General features: G+C 35.8%; 1 protein-coding gene across 1 annotated transcript; it reads right to left on the minus strand.

Annotated features, from left to right (window-relative positions):
- Nucleotides 1-1934: 1934 nt before the first annotated feature.
- On the minus strand, nucleotides 1935-19668 carry LOC142848919 (estradiol 17 beta-dehydrogenase 5-like). Its single transcript, XM_075971083.1, has 9 exons — nucleotides 19585-19668; nucleotides 17047-17214; nucleotides 14656-14772; nucleotides 13120-13197; nucleotides 12615-12737; nucleotides 10704-10813; nucleotides 10282-10447; nucleotides 5706-5788; nucleotides 1935-2286 (listed from the first exon to the last, which is right to left on the minus strand). The coding sequence occupies exons 1-9, from the start codon at nucleotides 19666-19668 to the stop codon at nucleotides 2244-2246; spliced, it is 972 nt and encodes a 323-aa protein (XP_075827198.1). The 3' UTR covers nucleotides 1935-2243.
- Between the last annotated feature and the right edge of the window lie 2186 nt (nucleotides 19669-21854).

Raw genomic sequence — 21854 nt, forward strand, 5'->3', positions numbered from 1 at the left:
CATTGTCTCAGTGTGTGGGTGCACCCTCGCGGTCCTGAGTTCCTTGCTCGTGCTTAGTCTCCTTCTGCTCCTGATTTGGACCTTGAGATTTCTGTCCGGTGCTCCAATGTGGGTCTCTGTCTCTGTCTCCTTTCATCGCCTGATGAAGGTTAATATTCAGGAGGATGCCTATGTGTTTGTCTTTGGATTCACCTTCTTATTTAGCTTCTCTAGGAACATGAATTATAAGCTCAATGTCCTTTATTTATGGCTAGAAACCAAATATGGTGGGCGGTCCTTGGGCTTCCCACAGGTCAGAGAACCCTGATTGCTCTTCGACCAGATGAGGGAGGGTGACTTGATCGGGGGAGGGGGAGGGAAATGGGAGGCGGTGGCAGGGAGGAGGCAGAAATCCTTAATAAATAAATAAATTTTTAAAAAAGAGCCTAAAAAAAGATTTATGTAGACTAAATGTAAACAATTTTGTTGTTCTTGAAAAAATTTCAATTTGTGCATTGGCTGCCACACTTGAGCTATAGATACATGTACTCCATAACATATACATAGACAAACATATAACTAAATATGTAAAAAATTATAAAATTCCTGAAAATAATTCTAGATGAAGATTCACCACTGAGCTATATCCCTAACTATGAAGCTCTTCCCAGCTAATATTTGAAGAATTAACTAACTGAATACAGTAAGTTTTATGTTGGATATTTTTTCAAACATTTTAATATTTTCTTCCATTAGCTTCTTGTTTCCTGCTTTCAAATTGATTTCATGCTAGTCTTATCTTGCTCCTAAAGGTATTGTGTCATCCTTTCTCCGGTTGTTTTCAGATATTCTTTGCTCTTAATTTTATAAATATGGATACAATGTGCCTTATGTTAGTTTTTCTTTTGATTTGTCACATTTCTCCCTTTGCATTTTGAAGTTTCACAAATCTGTCATTTCTCTCATTGTTACAGAAATGTTGTCTGCTGTTTTAAATGTTCCAGGCATGCACATTTGCTGTTTTTTTCCTTTCTTGTTCCAATTACAACAGTGACACATTTTTTGCAACAGTCCCATAGTTTCAGTATTCTAGATATGCAGCATTTTCTCAGTTTTCTATGTGCATACAAGTTCAGATTTCCACACTGATATTTACTGAAGGTCTTTAGAATACTTGAGTGTGTCAGAATCTATTGATGAACTATCTTGGAAACAGAACACTTGTGTGTACCCATCAAAGACCCTCACAAACAGGATGATTAAGTTTCCCCTGTTGAAGAATTAAGGGAAGTTCACCTGATCCTCACTGAATATTCCAGCCCCTTCCAACTTCCAGTATCCTCACCATGATGCATATAATTCTATCCCAGAATTACCTGGCCTTGGGAGTTGCTCTATCGGAAATAGAAAGCTAACTGAAGGGGAGATTCCAGCTATGGTCCTTTTACAAGGTCATTACCTGTGTGGGCCACACATGGGGACTATCCTGCAAGGCAATTGCCTGGGAGTCACTGAATTCCTGAAACTAAACTCTCACTTACGTCCCCTAAAATAATCTAATTAAATCACTGGTTCACTAAGCTTTACACAGAAGAGAGTGTTCTTATGGCCTGTCATTAGTGCTTTCTCTGTGGTGAATGAGCATTTCCTTTTCCACAGACAAAGGCTCCTCTATCCTGCCAAATAGTCTTAATGTCTGTTACTGTTGATGAGGTTAAGTATCTTTGACCTTCTTTAGGATTTCCACCTCTACAGTTATACCATTCTCCTGATTTTGAATCCATCCTGCCTTTCCTATGTATGGTTTACTTGCTATACTACACATAATACACTTCTTATTCCTTCAAATGTTAGAGGAAAACATATTAATAGACACTTGATAACTGCTACTTTCCAGATGATGATAATTTTGTTCACTATCATGTTAGATATCTTTGTAAAATGTCTTCTATCATTACATGCCCTGTGCACACATTTCTACAAAAATGCTTTAGAGATCTAAATGAGTCAGGAGAAGTTAAAATAAGTAACTACTACAAACTGTCATAGATAAGTCCTGAAGAAAACTATTCTTTTTTCCATTCAGGAAGGGGCAAATATATATCGTGTTTGTTTCATTGCATATAGCTGTAGATTCAGCAAACCAGGGTTTCCCAGAAAGGATTGGGGTGGTGTATGTAATAATCACCACTGTCGCAGGCTTCCTCTGTGTATCCACATGCTCGGACTTCTAGCACGAGGCATGGCACAGGAAGGCCTCCATGTTAATATTCATCTGAAAATGGAAAACCAGGTTGTCCCTCAAATCTAGAAAAACAAACAAATCATATGAGTTTTGAGTAACTTCTATGAAGCTGTTATGCAAAAATACAAAATACAAAATTTTATTTTCTGGTAATCCATAGTCTACCTTAAACATTATTTTATAAATGGTTAAACAAAAACTAAATAAATATTGCATAGTATGTTCCTTCCCCTAAGACATACACAGAAAATAATGTTATATTACCAAATATATATCTATCCAAAAAAGATAAATTTTTTTTCCATTTTTTAAAAAAGAGAACAAACTGTCTTTTTTTCATTATACATGGAATCCAAGTTTCCACTCCTTCCCCTCCTCCCATTCCCTTCACCTACCTCCCCAGAGAGGGTAAGGCCCATTGCTTTGGGGAAGGTCCAAGGCCCTGCCCACTATATCCAGACCTAGCAAGAGAATAGGTTCCCAAAGAGAATAGGTTTCCAAAGAGAATAGGTTCCCAAAAAGCCAGTAAAGGAAGTAGGATAAATTCTGCTGCCACTGCCAGTGGTCCCTCAGTCTTCCCTAGCCATTTAATTGTCAACCATATTCGGAGGAACTAGTTTGTTCCTATGCTTGTTCTTTCCCAGTCCAGCTGGTTTAATTTCAAATTCTTAATGAAAGCAGAAACTAGTCACCTTGATTTGAAAATAAAAAAGCAAACTACACACTCTGTAATAAGAAATACTTCAGGGAGATATAAATGGGAGGCATCAATTTCACCTCAATTTCTACTTGATAATGTACTTGCTAAAATCCTGCAAGCACTATAGTGATCTTGATTTAGAAGTAGAAATTATGGACTAGGAACATTTCTAAGTGGAGAAATGTTTTTGGTGCAAATGTGTGGTGTGAGTTTTGATCCCCAGTGTCCACATAAAACTGGCCATGGTAGCACGCAACTGTAATAACTCTCCATGGTGGTGGCATAGAAAGTGGAAACAGAAAACTTCCTGCACACCTACAGACAACGTGAGATACACACTAGTAAAAGGATATTCTGTTTCAAACACGATAGAAGGCAAGGAACACAATCACAGTTGCATGGTAGATCGTTCCGTTTTCTGTTGTCTTCTTCAATTTCTTTTAAAGATTAATAGTTCTTGTCATACAGGCCACTTGTTTGGTTTAGGAGAAATTATATCCTTTTGGGTTTGGGTGAAATGTTCTGTTGATATCTCTCAAGCCCTTTTGAATCATAACATCTGTTAGTTCCTTGATTTCTCTGGTAAGTGTCTGTCTGACAGACTTCTCAAGTTGTCAAAGTGCAGTGGTGAAGTCTCCCATTATCAGTGTGTGGGATCTGATGCTTGATTTAAGTGTATCATTTGCAAATGACTGTACCCTTATATTTGCAGCATAAATGTTCAGAACTGAGACTTCATCTTGATGGATTTTTCCTGTGATGAATATGAAATGTTATTCTTCATATCTTTTGACTAATTTAGTTTGAAGTCTACTTTGTTATATATTAGGATAGCTACACCAGCTTGTTTTATAGGTACATTTGATTGGAAAATCTTTCCCGAACCTTTTACTTTGAGGTAATGTCTGTCTTTAATGTTGAGGTATGTTTCTTGTATGTCACAGAAAGATGGGCTCTGTGTTCATACCCAGTCTGTTAGTCTCCATTTTTATAGGCAAATATTACAGGATATTAATGACCAGTGATTGCTAGTTCCTGTTGTTTTTGTTTTTGTTTGTGGTGCTGTGTGTTTCTATTCTTTGGGATTTTCTGGTGTGTGATTATTTATTGCCTATGTTTTTGTGGTTATTGTTAACTTCCTTGTATTGGAGTTTTTTTTCTAGTACTTTCAGTAGGGCAGTATTTGTGGGTAGATATTGATTAAATCTGGGTTTGTCATGGAATATCCTGTGTCTCTGTCTATACTGATTGAAAGTTTTGCTGGATATTGTAGTCTGGGCTGGCATCCATGGTTTCTTAGTTTGTTCGTAATGTCTAGCCAGGACTTTCTGTCTTTCATTGTTTCCATTAAGAAGTGGAGTATAATTCTAATAGGTCTGCCTTTATACGTTACTTGGTTTTTTTCAGTTGTAGTTCTCAATAATCTTTCTTTATTCTGTATGTTTAGTGTTTTGATTATTATGTTGCAAATGAACTTTTTTTTTGGTCCAGTCTAGTTTGTGTTTTGTAAGCTGCTCGTATTTTCATAGGCATGTCTGTCTTTAGGTGGGGGAAAGTTTCCTTCTATGATTTTGCTGAATTTATTTTCTTTGTCTTTGAATTAGGATTCTTCTCCTTCAACTTTTATTATTCTTAGGTTCAGTCTTTTCATGCTGTCCCAGATTTCCTGTCTAATGATTCCTGGCTGTCACTGCTATTGCCATGGCCCACTGCACGGCTAAGGCTTCTCCCAATGGCCTGTCCCTTCTGCTGCACTGCAGAGGTGTCTCCTGGCAGACTGACTCAGAAAATGTGCTGAAAAGTCTGCTCCTGGTGGCCTGGCCCACACATCACACTGCTGAGGTTGCTTCAAGCAGACTGGCCTGCCTGATGCGCTCTGTACTAGCAATTTTTCAATATGCTAGCTCAACAATTCTCATATTTATATTCTTTAGAAGTAATTTCCCAGTAGTAGAAGAAATACATATGCAATTCTTCCATCATGGATGTAATAAGTATATTTTTCCTACTTACAGAGATAGCCATATGGATATAGCATTATGGAAGGATAACACTTTTTTGTTGGCTAAAAGTTCTCCTACAGGTGGCATTGTTTTCTACATTCTATAATGCTATTCATAATTTTATTTTCTAATATTTCTTAATCTTCAACATTGAGGTGTCTATATTCTAGAAAACCAATACCAAGTGAGCTACAGAATTCATTAAGCCAGTCATTATAAACACAAACACAATACATAAAGACCTGAGAGAAAGGTGCTATATAAAAGATGTGGAACTTTTCAAACCATTGAAAACATTAAACTTCCTGAATTCAAGAAACAATTTCACCTGGAGGAAATATCAAAGACCACAGGACTAGTAGTCATGCATTTAAAATAATTAGAGATTAAGCAGGTATAGGTAAAATTACATGACATTGAATTAAAAATGCTTCGTGAGGCTTGTTTAAATGCCTCAAGTGTAAATCACAGGACAGACAAATTCGGAAGCCCACACAAAGAACAGAGACCCAACACTGATGACAAAGAAACTGTCCCTGAAACAGGAGAAAAGCAGTAAAATGCATTAGGTCAGTATGAGCCTGGGTCCACACCTCCTGCTTCTCTCACAATGGACAGAATTCACAGGAGGCTAGAAACAGAGGATAAAGCTCTTGTTTCCCTTCCGGTGTAACATGGTCTCTGTATTCCTTGCTTAAATTAAGGCAAATGATAACAATTATGTTAAATCCACCTCAGAAAAAAAAGTTGAGAAAAAACATTTACTGAAATTACTTACATTGTGAAACTTTGGTATCGCACGTTTTTATTCAGGCCATCAATGACTTTCATGTCCTCCAAAGACAATTGAAAATCAAAAACCTACCAAAGAAATAGGAGCTACATTATTATATTTACACTGCATATTTGTCAATCTGCCTATTCCAAATGCACCAGACTGAATTATGCAGATAAATATTTAATATATTCAAGAAATCAAGAAAACGAACACATGCTCATCAAAACATTTAAGGAAGTGATGAATACCAGATGTAGAAATTCTGGAAATTAATTCCTGAATTGAAAGGTACAGCCTCACACACAAAGGCATTAACAAATGATCTGAGGAAGAAATAAAGACATTATGATTACAAATATGATCGTAATCAGGTTGTTCGATGGTCCAAAATAAAATAAACTCAGTAGTTTAAATGTTTAACAAATTCCCATAGTAGTCATTGATACAGTTTTTTCCTTTAATTTAAACTATTTTCATATATTACTATCAATCATTCTTTTCCCCTCCCCAAACTCTTTCCAGATTTTTCCCATCTTCCTACCTATACAAATTCAACACACACTCACTCACTCACAGAGAGAGAAAGAGAGAGACAGAGACAGAGACACACAGAGAGATAAAAGAATCAAAGTAAACTAAAAAATGTAATAAAAATAATATGAAACAAAACCCCAGAAAAAATATGGCATTAATTTTGTGTTGGTAAACTATTCCTGGGTATGCCTCTTGCCCGGAAATATAGTTAATATATTCAGTGACACTGCTGTCAGAAAACTGATTTCATCATTCCCAGCAGATATCAGTTGAGAAAAGCTCCTAAGCGTCCAGGGGTCGGACATTAAATTCACTTCTCCCCTTTAGTTCTGAAGATTTTTCTAGCCTAAACCTGTGCATGCTGCCACAATCCCTGTGAGTTAATATATGCATCAAATCAATTGAGTCTGGTCTGTGGCAATAAAAAGACTTTTAATGATTTATTTCTATACCTGCGTATCAGCCCTTCTGTTGTGGCACTGGCTACTTGGTGTCTGTGCTAGGCAGAGTAGGCTTTGGCTTGCTCATGGCCCTAGAGGCCTGGCCTAAAGGGCTGGGACCACTGCCTCTTCTGTTTCTCCCCACTCCACATGTCCCTTAGTTACCAACTCCCTTGTGCCCCTGTGGGAACGGGCAGCTGCCCTGATCTGTGTGTACAGTTGGGGGGTACTGGGCCTGCCATTATCCCTGGGGGTGGTACCACCTACAGGGGTTCCCAGGTCTTTGGCCAGGCCCAGATCCCAGTTAGCCACTTACGTTATGTTCTAGACCAAGGCCTTTGCTATGAAGAACAGTGTTTCATATGACCCATTTTCCTAGTATATGAGAAATAAAGATTACTTAAGTAAAAAAAAAAAACAAAAAAAGAAAAGCTTCTTCTTGCAGTAGATGGAAGTTGACATGGAGACCCAGAAATAGAAAATGCACAGAGAGTGAAAGACTTTGGAGCTCTCTCTCCTATATGGGAGACTTTCTATGAACTCTTCACCTCAAAGCTCATGGATTATGTGAAAGACAAGGCAGAAAGACTGTAAGAGCAAGAAACAGTGACTGACTCCAAGTAATAGTGTCTGTCATTAACACAATGTTCTTCTATGCCTAAAACTTGAGCAATAGTAATTTTTGAAATATCATTTATAATGCAAATCAAGGTAAAAATTTTAGAAATCTTAATAATTAAACTCCAATTAAAAAGAAGTGACATCAAGAAAAATTTTTTATATAAAATGTGGTCCAGTTCATCAACAAGAAGGTTTCCTCTTGTTAACAAAGGGAAAGAAATAAGATGAGAAGACCAAAGGTTCTCATAAAAATAACACCAAGAAAAAATAGCTAGCAATGTGTGAAAAATTAATCATATTAAGGATCAGGCACTTCTTGCATACTTCCTCTCTTTTCAACACATCTGGCAGCTAATAAAACAACAACAGCAACAAAGGCTGTTAATAAAAATAATTATATTTCTATGAGTCAATAAGATAGAACAGAATAAATAAATTCGTTAGTTTGAAATTTATAGAAGTTGGAAATGAATATAGTAAACTATTTGAATTATTGCAAGTTTCTAATGTTATCATGTATTGAGCACTTCAAATCCAAATCTTACAGCAAATAGTCACAGTCTCCAAAATAATAAACTCAGTGTAATATCAACTTTGTCAAAAACACCCTGGATGGAAGTGGCCAAATTGATTGCATAAAAGAATAACCCATAAAGAATAAGCAGACCTGGGAGCTCAGTCCAGTGCTCCAATGTGGGTCTTTGTCTCTATCTCCATCCATCACCAGATGAAGGCTCTATGGTGATATGTAAGATATTCATCAGTGTGGCTATAGGATAGGGCCAGTTCAGGCGCCCTCTCCTCAGCTGCTCAAGGAAAAAGCTGGGGACATCTCCTTGGACACCTGGGAACCCCTCTAGAGTCCAGTCTCTTGCCAACCCTAAAATGGCTCCCTTAATTAAGATATATAATTCCCTGCTCCCATACCCACTCTTCCTCCATCCCAACTGTCCCATTCTCCCAAGCTCTCCCCATCCTCCCCTTCTCACTTCTCTCTCCCCATCTCCCATTACTCCCACCCTACCCCTCCCCCAAGCTCTCAATTTTGCCTGGCAATCTTGTCTACTTCCAATATCCAGGAGGAAAACTTGGATGGAGATAGAGACAAAGACACACATTGGAGCACTGGACTGAGCTCCCAAGGTCCAAATGAGGATTAGAAGGAGAGAGAACAAGAATAAGGAAGTCAGGACAATGAGGGGTGTGCCCACTCACTGTGTCAGTGGGGATGATCTAATGGGAACTCACCAAGGCCAGCTGGACTGGGAATGATGGAGCATGTGATTAAACCGGACTCTCTGAACGTGTTGGACAAGGAGGACTGACTGAGAAGCCAATGACAATGGCACTGGGTTTTGATCCTACTGCATGTACTGGCCTTGTGGGAACCTAGTCTGTTTGGATCCTCACCTTCCTAGACCTGGATGGAGCGGGGAGGACCTTGGACTTCACACAGGGCAGGGAACCCTGACTGCTCTTTGGACTGGAGAGGGAGGAGGAGAGGGAATGGGGAGAAGGGGGAGGGAAATGGGAGGAGGGGAGGAGGTGAAAATTTGTAATAATAATATAAAAATAAAATAAAAAAATTAACCAGAATATGCATGCCATTATGTAAAAGGGAATCTTAGAATATCTAGAAGATAGAGTCATTAACAAAAGTAATGCATTAATTGATGATAGGAATGAGTATAGACATGGGGTTACTGAAAATAAATTGTTACTCATTTTTAAATTATATGTTTTAGCCAATGATTGAAATGATCAAAGAGTAATTCTAGTGAAACTTAAGGGTAAGATGGAAAGGACAGAGAATGACATTTTTGAAGATGACGGAGAAGAATTTGATTTATTTTCACACAGGAAATCTTAACACCAGCCAACTACAAAAGAAATCCATGAATAATCTAAAAAATGGAGAAAAGAAATTCCTTTCAATATTAGTATTTAATTTGAAACATGGTGAGAATCTAGATCTGGAAATGAGGTGTTTAACAAAAGCAGAAAGTCCAATGAATTTACAGAATAAAAAATAAAATAGACTAGAAGAACATCTCTCGTTTGTATTTTCCAGAGTCTACTTTGTGTTAAATGAATTTAGTGCTGTTCTCCTTAAGATGTGGACAAATTTCTTGCCACATGGCTTAGGGTGTCACTTGTATTTACGAGAAGAGATGGTGTACCTGATATAAGATTAGACGTGAAAACACATAGAATTTGTAAACTACTTGGGGGTTGTATAATATGAGGAGCATTGGCTGACTGGAGGATGAACACTACAGAGAGGAGAATCCAGCTCCACTTAGGACAGTGTGATCCTTACCCTAGAGCAGACACCTCACCGCTCCTCAAATGTATGAACAACTTCAGTGCAGAACAGGAGAGAGCCTGACCACGATTAGAATAATCTGAGATTGGATCAGACCACACAAATCTCTAACCATGAACTAATCAACTGCATAACTGACTATTCAAAAAGGGCCTGTACGTAGGTGCGGATTGATTTTACCACTGCTAGTATTAGTGGTATAAATGATCTCCTATTCAAAGTGAGCAGAGAAGTACTCTCATGGAAGCCAAGACATGAAAAACATAGTTTTATGACATGAAATGCATAAAAAGTGATTAAAGACCTGAACATTAAAATACATGTATTTACAGGAAAATACAAAATAAACCACAAAGAAATTGAAAGATGAAAATTGCCTAGGCTCACTTGCTTCATTTCAGAAAATGAAGAAAAGGGCATGCCACCTAATTAAAGTTAAATTACCAATGTTATTCTGATATAAACATCTAGCTGTAACAGCAGTCACTCTGTAAACAGTCATTCCTTCTGAGGATACTATTTAAAACCCCTGGAGATGCCCTTAAAGCACAGATACAGTCAGAACGTGAAGGATATTGACTAGGGTTATAGGACTAACCACCAAGTCCATAGAATAAATCTGTGTAAGTGCCTAACACCTGCAGCATATCATTACCTGCATGTTCTCTTTTATCCTCTTTTCAGTGAAACTCTTGGCCAGGACCACAATCCCACGCTGCAGCTGATAGCGAAGAGCTATCAGGGCTGGAGTTCGCTTGTATTTTTTTGCCATGGAACCAAGAACTGGATCATCCAAAAGAACTGGGATATTTTGGTTCGCCCTGGAGGGAAGGCAGAACTGTTGAATTTGTTAGAAGACTTCTAATACATAGAAAGGTTGACATATAGGCCATGGTTTTTCCAAATTTAATGCATGGGGAAACTATAAAACCATTATAGACTTTTATGCTCCCCAAAATGAAAATTCTCTCTGCTTAAGTTTCGTTAACAATGAACTACAAGAAACAGTGTCATAAGATGAAAAACTATTTAATCAACATTGTTTTCATTTGGTTTGATTATCATTGTCCATGTTACCCTATATGTTCTCGTTGGCTTCCCAGAGCGCTGTAAGCAACCATAACAATGTCTTTTGACTTGCAGAAATCCAGAAGTTTTCTCTGGTTGAGATAAGGATGACATTCTACCTATAGATGAATGAAATAGAAATGTGCCAAAGTATATAAAATTCCATATTTAATATAAAGAAAATGTCAAAAATGTTTAAAATATAAATTAGTTCAATCCACATAATGAAATTTTAATTGAATATATTGCTATCAGGCCTGGGATGGTGACTCACAACCATTACTCTACATTTTAGGAGGCAGAGACAGGAAGATTGCAATGAGCTTGTGGCCATTCTAGTCTACAAAATGTTTCAGACAAGCCTGGGTTACAGATAAAGACTATGTCTTATAAGACAAGCAAAATAAAATAAATGCATAAATGAATGAATGAATGAATGAATAAATAAATAAATAAATAAATAAAAGTAAATGGAGAAGAAAAGGGAAAAGGGAAAAGGGAAAAAAGAAAATATAAATATCTTCAAGAGTATTTTGGAAGATGGTAGATGTTTGTGTGTCTATGTCACAGTGAACATGAGGTGGTCAGAAGTTTTTTGCATGGTGATTTTTTTCCTTCTACCATATGGGTCCCAGAAATCAAAGGATTTGGAACCATGAACCTTTACCCACTGTGCCATCCTGCTAGTACCATGATTGAATAAGTTATTTGAGTTATTGTTATTGTGCATAATGAGGCATTTCAGATACATTTTCATAAAGTATGCCATATATTTTGAGCATATTTCCCCTTGTTCCACTTCCTTCTCTCCCCATCAGTATTCCCATTAAATACTCCAGAGCTACATGGTTATATTTAGAATTTATGTTGTAGGAAACAGTTGAAGAAGCAACATTTTTGAAGGAACGCTAGCTCTATATCATGTTTCATTAATGGAAATATGAGCTTTTGCTATGATGAGTTATGACTCATGCTCCCTTTGTGGAGCATGGAATGGATTCACTGATTTTTGATTATCAAATAGAAAACTAAAACAAAAATTGACAAAATCCATAAGGAAAGGAAAAGAAACAGTTTGTGGATGTAGCAATAGTGTCATTTATGTATATTTTGGCATTGAAATAAAAAATAAAAACATCCAATAAAACATGTACATAAAATAAAAATAAACAATTTCTTACTAAAGTACAAAAAGAACTAAAGTAAAGAAAGGAATTCAGAGAGTCAGAGAAATAGTCCTCCCCAGGGAAGGAATGCCAATTGATTATGTGGAGCCAAATGATCAGTCCTAAAAATCTACACATACAAATAACATCATGCAGACTGAGAAGGCTGTATTCATGAATTTATAAATATGTATGTACAAACATATATCCATATCTGTATATAACAACAGTTAATCAAAATTAAGGTTATGAACTGAATTTGGCCAAGGAAACTAAGAGTATAGTGAAGAAAGGAAAGGAGAAATAGGAGAGATAAACCCTCTGCAGCAATCATTATAGTAGCTTTCTTTCTCAAAATACTTAAAATGAAAATTATAAAAGATTATCCCATCTTCTAGAAATAATGTTACTAGACTAATTTTTCAAAAAATAAACCTAAAACCTGACATGAATATTGGTCAAGAAACATACACCAAATATGTGTATGATTTAGGTCACAATTTATAATAAAGAAACTTTACCATTTCCCTTAATGATGCTAAGAATAACTCCAGGGACAAGGATAGCAAAATAAATGTGCTTTAATGCTTTATTTTATGGCAGAAACCAGAAAAATTGAAAGACACTAGAGAACAAGGTCATCTCAAAGCTTCGTTCTAAGTTTCCAATGTTATTTCTTCCCTACAATTGGCACCTTGCAGTAGCAGAGGAAGAAAGGAATGGAAAGGAAAGATTGGGGGCTGAGGATCCCCACCTGGTTGCACACAGGGTTGTGCTTGAGCCCTGGCATGTTAAGAATCATCTCCAGCTGCCTGCGGTTAAAGTTGGACACCCCGATGGACTTGGCCAGTCCTGCATCCTTACACTTCTCCATGGCCTAAAGAGAAAAAAATGCCAATATATAAACTAACATAAGTGGAAAACGATAACATCAGAAACAACACTGTAAGAAAATAAAAATGAAACTTTATGGCATTCATTCTTAGGAAAAATAAAACAGTAAGGAAAATGACAATATCAATCCCTAAGAGTACCCTGAGCTACCCTTAGTCAATTAGATTGTTTGTCATCATTTTAGTCAAACATTCCCTTCGTGTCTATTATATCACTGTCATGCATGGCCCCCACCTCTTAAGTAAATAAATACTTATGAATCTCATTAATTTTTACAATCCAGAATGCACACCTCACTCTCACAAACGGAGTTCTGACACTACTCTCCCTCTCTACTTCCACCATGCTCTCATCGATGTACTCACCTTCCAGAGAGCACACAGATCCACTGTGTCAAATATGTATTTTCCATTCTCATCTGTTGGAAGATAATTTTCTCCTGGCTGGAATAGAGACAAATGTTAAAGTAATCTCTCAACAAATGCATTTGCTCACAATAACAAAACTCACTGATAAAGAAAGGGGTATGAATATGACTTCCAGCAGATGGGTGTATTATATTTCATTTAATACTGGTCTTATGTTTTGGGTTTTTTTTTGTTTGATTTTTATAAGATTTAATTATATACATAGTATTTTGCCGGCATGTACACCTGCACGCCAGAAGAGGGCACCACCTTTTGAGCCACCATACGGTTGCTGGGAATTGAACTTAGGACCTATGGAAGAGCAGTCAGTGCTCTTAACCTTTAAGCCATCTCTCCAGCCCCTGTTCTTATGTTTTGAATGTAAAGTTGTAAAAAATGTCCTTAAGTTCCATGGTTCTTTTTAAAAAACAAGTAATTTCATTTTAATAAAGAACTTGTTTCTGGTTACTTAGATGGTCATGCTTGACTTGTGTTTCTGTTCAATGCCACTTTCATTTAGGAACTGATAAGAATATTACAGTGATCTCCACCAACAATAAAGTTCATTTTGACTCATGGCAAACAAGAAATCTTCCCCATGTTCCTTGCTTTTTTGTTCTTCAGTCCTGACAAGTATGCAAAAAATGACGCAAGATTGTTGTGTTTTGTTTGCTCTTTTGTGTTTGTTTGTTGTGTGTGTCTGTGTGTGTATCACAGCTGAAGGTGCTGATAAACACTTGAAGATGGTGTCAGGTTCCCTAGAGATGGAATTCCAGACAATTAACGAACTATCTGAAGTGGAAGCTGGAAACTAAACTCAGGGCCTCTGCAAGACCAAAAAGTGCTCTTAACCACTGAACTGTTTGTCTCTCCAGCTCCAGATTGGTGTATTTTAAATATTATTTTGATGATGTAAAATACATAGAAATTGACACTTGTCAATGAACTAGAACTTCAAACAATGTAAAGTCTAAATTTATCACCAATAGAAATTGTTGAAATAAAAACTAAGCAAATTTGGAGCTGGAAAGATTATTCAACAGTTAAAAGACCTTGCTGGTCTTCCAAAGAAAACAGGTTCAATTCCAAGCACCCACATGGCAGCACATTACTGTTTATAACTCCTATCTCAAGGAACAAAATGCCATCTTCTGGCCTTTTGAGTACCACACACAACTTGGTGAAAACACATTCAGGGAAAACAATCCCACGTATGAAATAAAACTAAAATAACTTATAAAACAAATAAGCAGACTTAAAATAATACACAGGTCAGGAATTAAAAATCAAAGACACTTTTTAAGATTACTTAGAATTTCAAATTCAAGGCTTAGGCTATTCATTCACATAATCCTATTATCTCCTTTGCATAAATTATAAGAATTTTCTAAAATTAACCAAACTCTGTTTTAAAACTTGATAGAAGTTGAATTCAACCAATCAGGAAAATGTTAACTTTAGAGATGAAATTTTTTGGTGATCATATCTGCATACCTTCAGAGACACTGGGAAATGAATGAGGAACAGGTCCACATAGTGGAACTGGAGTTTCTTCAGGGACTGCGCCAAGCAAAGCTGCACCAGTTCTGGACAGTGAAAAGTACACCAAAGCTATGAAATTTAAAGAATGGAACTAACATTGTATTATTAAAATTTAAGAGTTTGTTGTGTAAGTTTACTTATTAGAGACATTTTTTCAAGTGCTGTGACATTGATGACCATAGGAAAAACTATTCCTATTCCCCTTGAATTTTATCTATCTATGACCTCTCTTAAATATTTGTTTATTTTAACTTGATGTTGGATATTACTCAAGTCCCAAAACTTCCATCAAGTAGTTATAGTGTTTATCATAAAAATTTAATTTTGCTGAATTAAGAAAACAATTTTGGATTCTAATACACTATAACATTTCTTACATATAGTTCATTATGGTGTGCTGTGTTAGATTAATATACATAAAGCAACTCTAACCTCACCTATAACTATTGTTTGTAATGTAAATAACCTCAATCACCTTATATAAATGTCGTTGCAATGTACCAGGATTTCCAAGAATACTATGAAAACAGTCACTTTATAATCAATCAGCAACAATGAAGGAACTGTTCTCTGGAACATCATGATTACTGCTTCTCTATGTCTAACTAGCCATTTAAAATCCTTCCAGAATGACATATTGTATTATCAGCAGGAAAATTTGGTGGTCTGCATTTGCTTACTCTGAATTATTAGTTGGGGTCTCAGGTCTTAAATGATTGGTCAAGGAATAATTATTGCCACGTGTGCTTTCATCCTTCGCTATCCATCACAGGCAGAGGAAGTAATGCTGCTATGTCTATGTAAAAAGAAAATGAATAAAAGTATACAACCTCAAAATAAAGCATGGAGGTTTAGAGAGAAGTGCTAGCAAGGCAGTGCTTGTAGATAGGCCTGATTTGTTTCCCAGCACCCATGTGGCAGATCACAGCCTTCTTTGCCTCTAGTTCTAGGGGTTCTGATGCCTGCTTCTAGTCTCTGCAGGTATAAAGCTCACTCATGGTACATGTAACATACATGCAATCAAGATACGAATACACATACAACAAGTAAATATTTTTTAAATCACACATAGATAAAATCAAATAGTCTAAAAAATAAGTTACTGGGCAATTTTATTAGATGGGGAACAAGCATTTAGAAAGATTTTAAAGTATTATTTTAGGTTGATTTCCAGTCTCTTTATTTCAATTTCCTCCCAGTAAAGAGTAACATCATAAACAATAACATCCCTAAGCATTTTTATTCAGTCAAAGTAAGAAAAAAATCAAAGTATTCACATTGAGATCATGGTCTTTGGCAGCAACAAAAACCTCAGTAACTGCTTGATTAGGAAAAATGAGAATTTTAAAAAAAAATGTAGAACACCTGCACTTTTTTAAATAAGAAACTACATGCAAAAGAAACACAAAAATACAAATACAGAACACATAGTCATGTGCTATATAACAAAGTATTTGTGAGAAATGATCCACACACATTCAATGGTGTTTTATAAGACTATTGTTGAACTGAACTACTCCCATTGCCTAATGACATCCTAACCATCATAATGACAAAGCACACTTTACTCAGAATTCTGTAGTGATAGTAACAGTTTCAGAAAAGTATAATAGACACAATGATATACAGCCTATAAAGATAAATAATGATAACTGTGGACAATTTATGGAGGTACTTTCATATATTTCTTACTGATTTTACGATTTCTGTTCTACTTATAACAACGATATCTTTACTGAAAAAAGTAAGAGTATAATATGATTACCGAATCAACTCAATGTGGAAGAATTCATGCCTAATTTGTTTATATATCTGACGGAAAATATTTCAAGATACGTTTTTTTCTACTTATAGAAATACTTATAGGATAAGTAAATTATTATATAATTGTATATATATACATCATAATTTATAGTTATATAATAAAAACTCATACTTATATGCTATATTTGATTGTTATATAATAATAATTATACAATATAATATCATGTATTCTATAATTAATTGTATCTTCTTTAACACCAAAAGTATATTCTTATAATATTGTATTTATTGATAAAAGAGAGAAATAGTGTTCTGGTATTGAGAAATTTTATAGTTATTCATGCAATCAATAAAAATAGCCAGTTTTTTAGTCCATTCTAAATCATGCCTTACTAAACTGAGATTCAGAACAAAAGGAAGCTAACACCAACTGAAAAATTTAAAGACATTGATGAGATAGTTAAAGCTAACAACTTTCTCTATAATAATGGCCAATTTTGGTATTCCACTAAAATTCATTGATTATTTAATCATATAAAGATTACTTCAGCACATCACATTTTATTTTTTTATCAATACCTTTGTTGTGTAAAATATATCTTCTCTCTTCACAGTGCCTTCTGCAATCTTGCTTCGGATGGCCAGTCCTATCTCCTCTTCATTTTGATATATAAAAGCAGAATCAATATGCCGGAAACCCGTATCTATAGCTATTTTGGTGGCTTCTGTAACCTTAGTTTTGGGTTCCTATAAGATCAACCAAAAGCAGTATTTAGAGATAGATATGACTTAGTATTTTTAAAGCATAAAAACAAAACATCTTTAGCATTAAGCTTCCCCTCAGTGAGGTATGCATTTGCAGTGAAGAATACAACCAAGTCTGTCTGTACCTCTTCCACTGAGTCACAAGGGTAGGGTACCCAGGAACCAGTCAATTTATCCAGTCAATTACATATAATTGGCATTAGGGTCCCCACCAAAACCACAGGAAACTATGTATGCTAGAAAGATTCCTATGTATATGACACCATAAATTTTATAAAAGAAAAAGGGCATGAGACCACACAAAGAAGAAACACTATAGAATCTTCTATGAGCTTTCTCCCAGGGAAGTGAAAAAGAATAAATCAAAGTACTTAACACTGAATTTACAAAATAAATGCATTTAAATAGAAACTATTTAGTTTCCATTTCAAAGCTGTTCATTTGTATCTTGATAAATAACCATTAGTTCATCCCAGATGAAAGAATGTACACATGAGTCCTACTGTTTGCACAGAGAGTTCATGGAAAGTTATCATCCTTGTTATGAAATGGGAAGATTTCAACATTTCCAGGGATCGTCTAAGGTTCAATTTCTGCACAGAAATTTGAGAAGATATAAATACGATATAATTTATTTTCACACAGACACTTTTTTTGCATAAAAATAATAAAAACTATCAGCAAGATTGTATTCAAAGCACAAATCCATGCCTAGAAAATTAAGGACATCATACATAAAAATATTTAGGGGCATGTCTTCATTTAAGCTACAGTTTCTTAGTTTATAGGAATTGTGATTTAATGAAAAACAAGCTTTTATTCTATTGGCTAAAATTTATTAAAATCTATACTGCGTTAAAGGAAGAAAATGAAATAGCAATGTAGTAAACATAAAAGGAAGTTTTTATTGCTATGTAATTTCAGGGAAATACAGGAAAAAGTAGATATTTTCCACAACATTTGTTGTTTTAGTTAGAATTTCTATTCCTGTGATAAAACACCATGACCAAAAGCAACTTGTGGCTGAAAAGCTTTATTTCATCTTATAACTCTCAGATCACACTCCATCACTCAACAAAGTCAGTGAAGAAACTTTAGGGAAGGTGCCTGGAGACTGGAGCTGACTTAGAGGCCATGGAGGATTGTTGTTTACTGGCTTGCTCCTTTTCACTTGCTTAGCCTGCTTTCTTATGGAACCCAGAACCACTACCAGGATGTTACCACCCACAGTAGGCTGAGCCCTATCACATCAATCACTACTTTAAAAAAAATTTCTTAAAGTCAAATTTTATGGAGACATTGTCTTAGTTGACATTCTCTTCTTTCAAATGAACTTGGCTAATGTCAAGTTGACATCTATAAAGCACATAAGGAAGAAGAATACAGTTTTAAAATGGGTAAATATATAAACACACATCTCAGAAAAAGAACTAGGGCTTGCAAACAAGCACTTTTTAATAGTTTGATTCTCATCAGAGAGGCTGCATTCTGCAACTGGAAAAGAAACAGAGACCCACGGCCTAACATGAGGCCCAGCACAGTGAATCCTGCTGAAGAGAAGGAAGAAAGATTATAGACAGGGGGATCAAGGACATCACAAGAAAACCCACAGAATAAACTGCCCTCCTCACAAGGGAGCTCACAGTGTCTGAACTGACTACCAGTGAGCCTTCATGGGACTAACTTAGGCCCTCTGCATATATATGACAGTTCTGTAGCTTGGTCTTTTTATGGGACTCTTAAAAATGGAATCAAGAGCTGTCTCTAACTATTTGGCTGACATTTGGGACCCTATTCCTCATATTGGGTCACCTTGTCCAGCCTTAAAACATGGGGAGGTACTTAGTCTTTCTGCAACTTGATATGCCGTGATTTTTTTTATCTCCATGGGAAGCCTGCCATTTTTTGAAAAGACATAGAGGAGAAGTGAACTGGGTGAGTTAGGGAGTTGTTTTATAAGGGAATGCAACGAGAAAGGGGAAGGGATACTCCAGTAAGGTGAAATAAACAAATTTAAAACAAAAAAAATGCTCAGAATTCATTACCATTGATCCTCATGCAATGCTCTTGAAGGCTTGATTTCATTCTTTTTCTCTAATTAGGATAGAAGAAAATGGAAGGAAAAACTAGTGCCCTCAAATTCTGCTGCAAAACTCATTTATCAGTCCTGATGCTGAGTGTATTCTGCCTTGTCCTTGTACAAGGAATAGTTCTACCATGGTAAAAAAAAGAAGCAAGTTAGCCCAACTAAATCACATCAGAACTCTATGACTGCACATACCATATCAATCCCACTTAGCCAAGCCAAGCACTCCTTTTTCTTGAACCCTGAGCCCCTTCTGTTGCTCTTACCCCTTGAGGTACATAGGTACCAAAGCCCAGTACAGGGATGAAGTGACCATCACTTAGTCTCACTGTCTGCTGTTTAGAATTCATGCTTCTAGGTACTCCAACAAAGAAGATATTACTTCTGTCTTTATAGGACAGCAAATATGTGCTTGGCCCTGTCCTGATTGTCTTGTAATGAGTAACTAATGGCAAAGGAAAATAAAATAATTTTTTCTGATGTAATGTGGTTGGGTAATAATGGGAATAGGAGGGGTCAGGTAAGGGGGAGGGAGAGAGAGTACTGGAAGAAATGACTGGAAATATGGGTCATTTCAGGAGCAAGGCAGAAACTCTTTGAAGTGGTTGAAGATTACCTATCTATGCAGAATACAATCTCTATGCATCTAAAAAACCTGAACTGCCTAACTATAAGTATGACAAACATAGATAACTTTTGATCTATAGTTCCTAATACCTATATAACTTAAAGACTAAGACTTTATATTAGAATATTATACAATAAACAAATGTACTACAAATGAGGACAATGACCTCAAAATGTAAACAATGTATAAGTATCTTAGTCAGGGGTAGAAATGTACATTGCAATATGATAAATATATCCTAAAATTGTATCAATATACAAAAAAGGTTTTAAGCAGAAGTAGAAGCATGCATACATACAATATGACAAAGTAACTTTGCCTAGGTGTATAAATACTGCAGACAAAAAATGTAGCATATTCAATATAATTTAAGTTTGTATTAATATGCAAGAATCTATACCAATGTAAACTGACTATAAATAATACCTCACAAGTATTCCCTGTATTACTCATTATTATTATTAGTGTAAGTAAGCTCATGTTAATCTATTATCCCATCCAATTCCCCATTTTATTCAAAGAGATCCCTAAGCCTACATAATTTCCTCCCCAACCCCCAATCCTATACCAATTATAACAACCCCTAAATAATGTCCCTAACCATGAGGACAAACTTTGTTGTGAGAGGAGACCTTGTCTTCTAGAATTACTTCCAGCTGTCATGGGGGCATGTTTTTCTATAGGATCCTGTAAATGTAAAATGATGGTTAAGTTCCACGATTCCTGTCTGGTATAATTGCAAATAGTCTTTGAGTATTAAAGTAGGGTTTCTCTAAGGTTCCTATTTGGAATTCTAGCCAGAACAATGTAAAAATGTGCACCAATTTAGCTAACCAAGTTGAAACCATCTTGAGCTTCTAGTACTCAAAACAGGTCTTAGAGTAATGCTATCAGCATCATGACATCATATCAACCAGGTGCGGTTGTTGTTGTGGGGCCCCATCTTCTTCCTGGAAATGTCAAAGGTTACTGCAGGAAAATTAATTGTTCATTGAGGAAAATGTAAGCATTATTTATACAGACATATATATTCAATGAAAGGTATAATAGCAACAAAATAGGTATGAAGAAAGCAAAAATTTTTCCTGGATTCTTTTTTTCTTTCATTCCCAGATCATGGCTCCTGACATGAGACAGAATCTCTGAATTTTTATTTTAACAACATGCTTGGATTTAGAGAAGAACAGAGCCAGTGTCCAATTCCAAAGTCAGCTTTGATTTTTAAGTGAATCATGATTATTGTTTTAGTTTCTGTTTTGAGATTCTTACCCTCAGATTACATGCCCTCATAAGTCATAATTCTCTTCACTTAGTGATCCTATCAGGATAATTATCTTTTTCTCTTTAGGCATCTAGATGTCCATTGTCTCTTGACCTTTTGAGGATGAGTATTTTCCTGCAAAGACAAGAATAGAGCCCTTCCCCAACTCTTATGAGACTTCCTTACCACCTGTATGGTTGTCACCATTGTGGATGAGCTGTCATTTCTTTTTTTCAAGAGGTTTCTCCTTTTCAAAGTAAATCTTTATTAATTTTGATGGTATCCTTAGTTTTTCCTCTCCTGTGAAAACAAGAGCGAAAACATTTATCCAACGTAGCACATCTTCTGGTTTCCATTGTGAGGTCAACACATCCTTGAAATATATTGGCTGATTGAACTCAGAGGACTTTTCTATTATCCAATGTCTCTCTGCTGCTATTGTTCCTTTCTCATTAGTGTGAAGAAAATTCAAGGTTAATAAAGCATTATGTAATCTACTCCTAGGGGTATTTTCTATCAATTTCTGTTTGTTTAACATATCCTTTATAGTTTTATTTGATCTTTCTAAAACTAACTGCCTGACCTGCAGGATTGTGTGGTATATCTATAATATGCTTAATATTATAATGAGCAAAAACTGTTCCATT

The sequence above is a fragment of the Microtus pennsylvanicus genome, chromosome 4 (genome assembly GCF_037038515.1).
Source record: "Microtus pennsylvanicus isolate mMicPen1 chromosome 4, mMicPen1.hap1, whole genome shotgun sequence".
In the NCBI taxonomy this organism is placed as follows: domain Eukaryota; kingdom Metazoa; phylum Chordata; class Mammalia; order Rodentia; family Cricetidae; genus Microtus; species Microtus pennsylvanicus.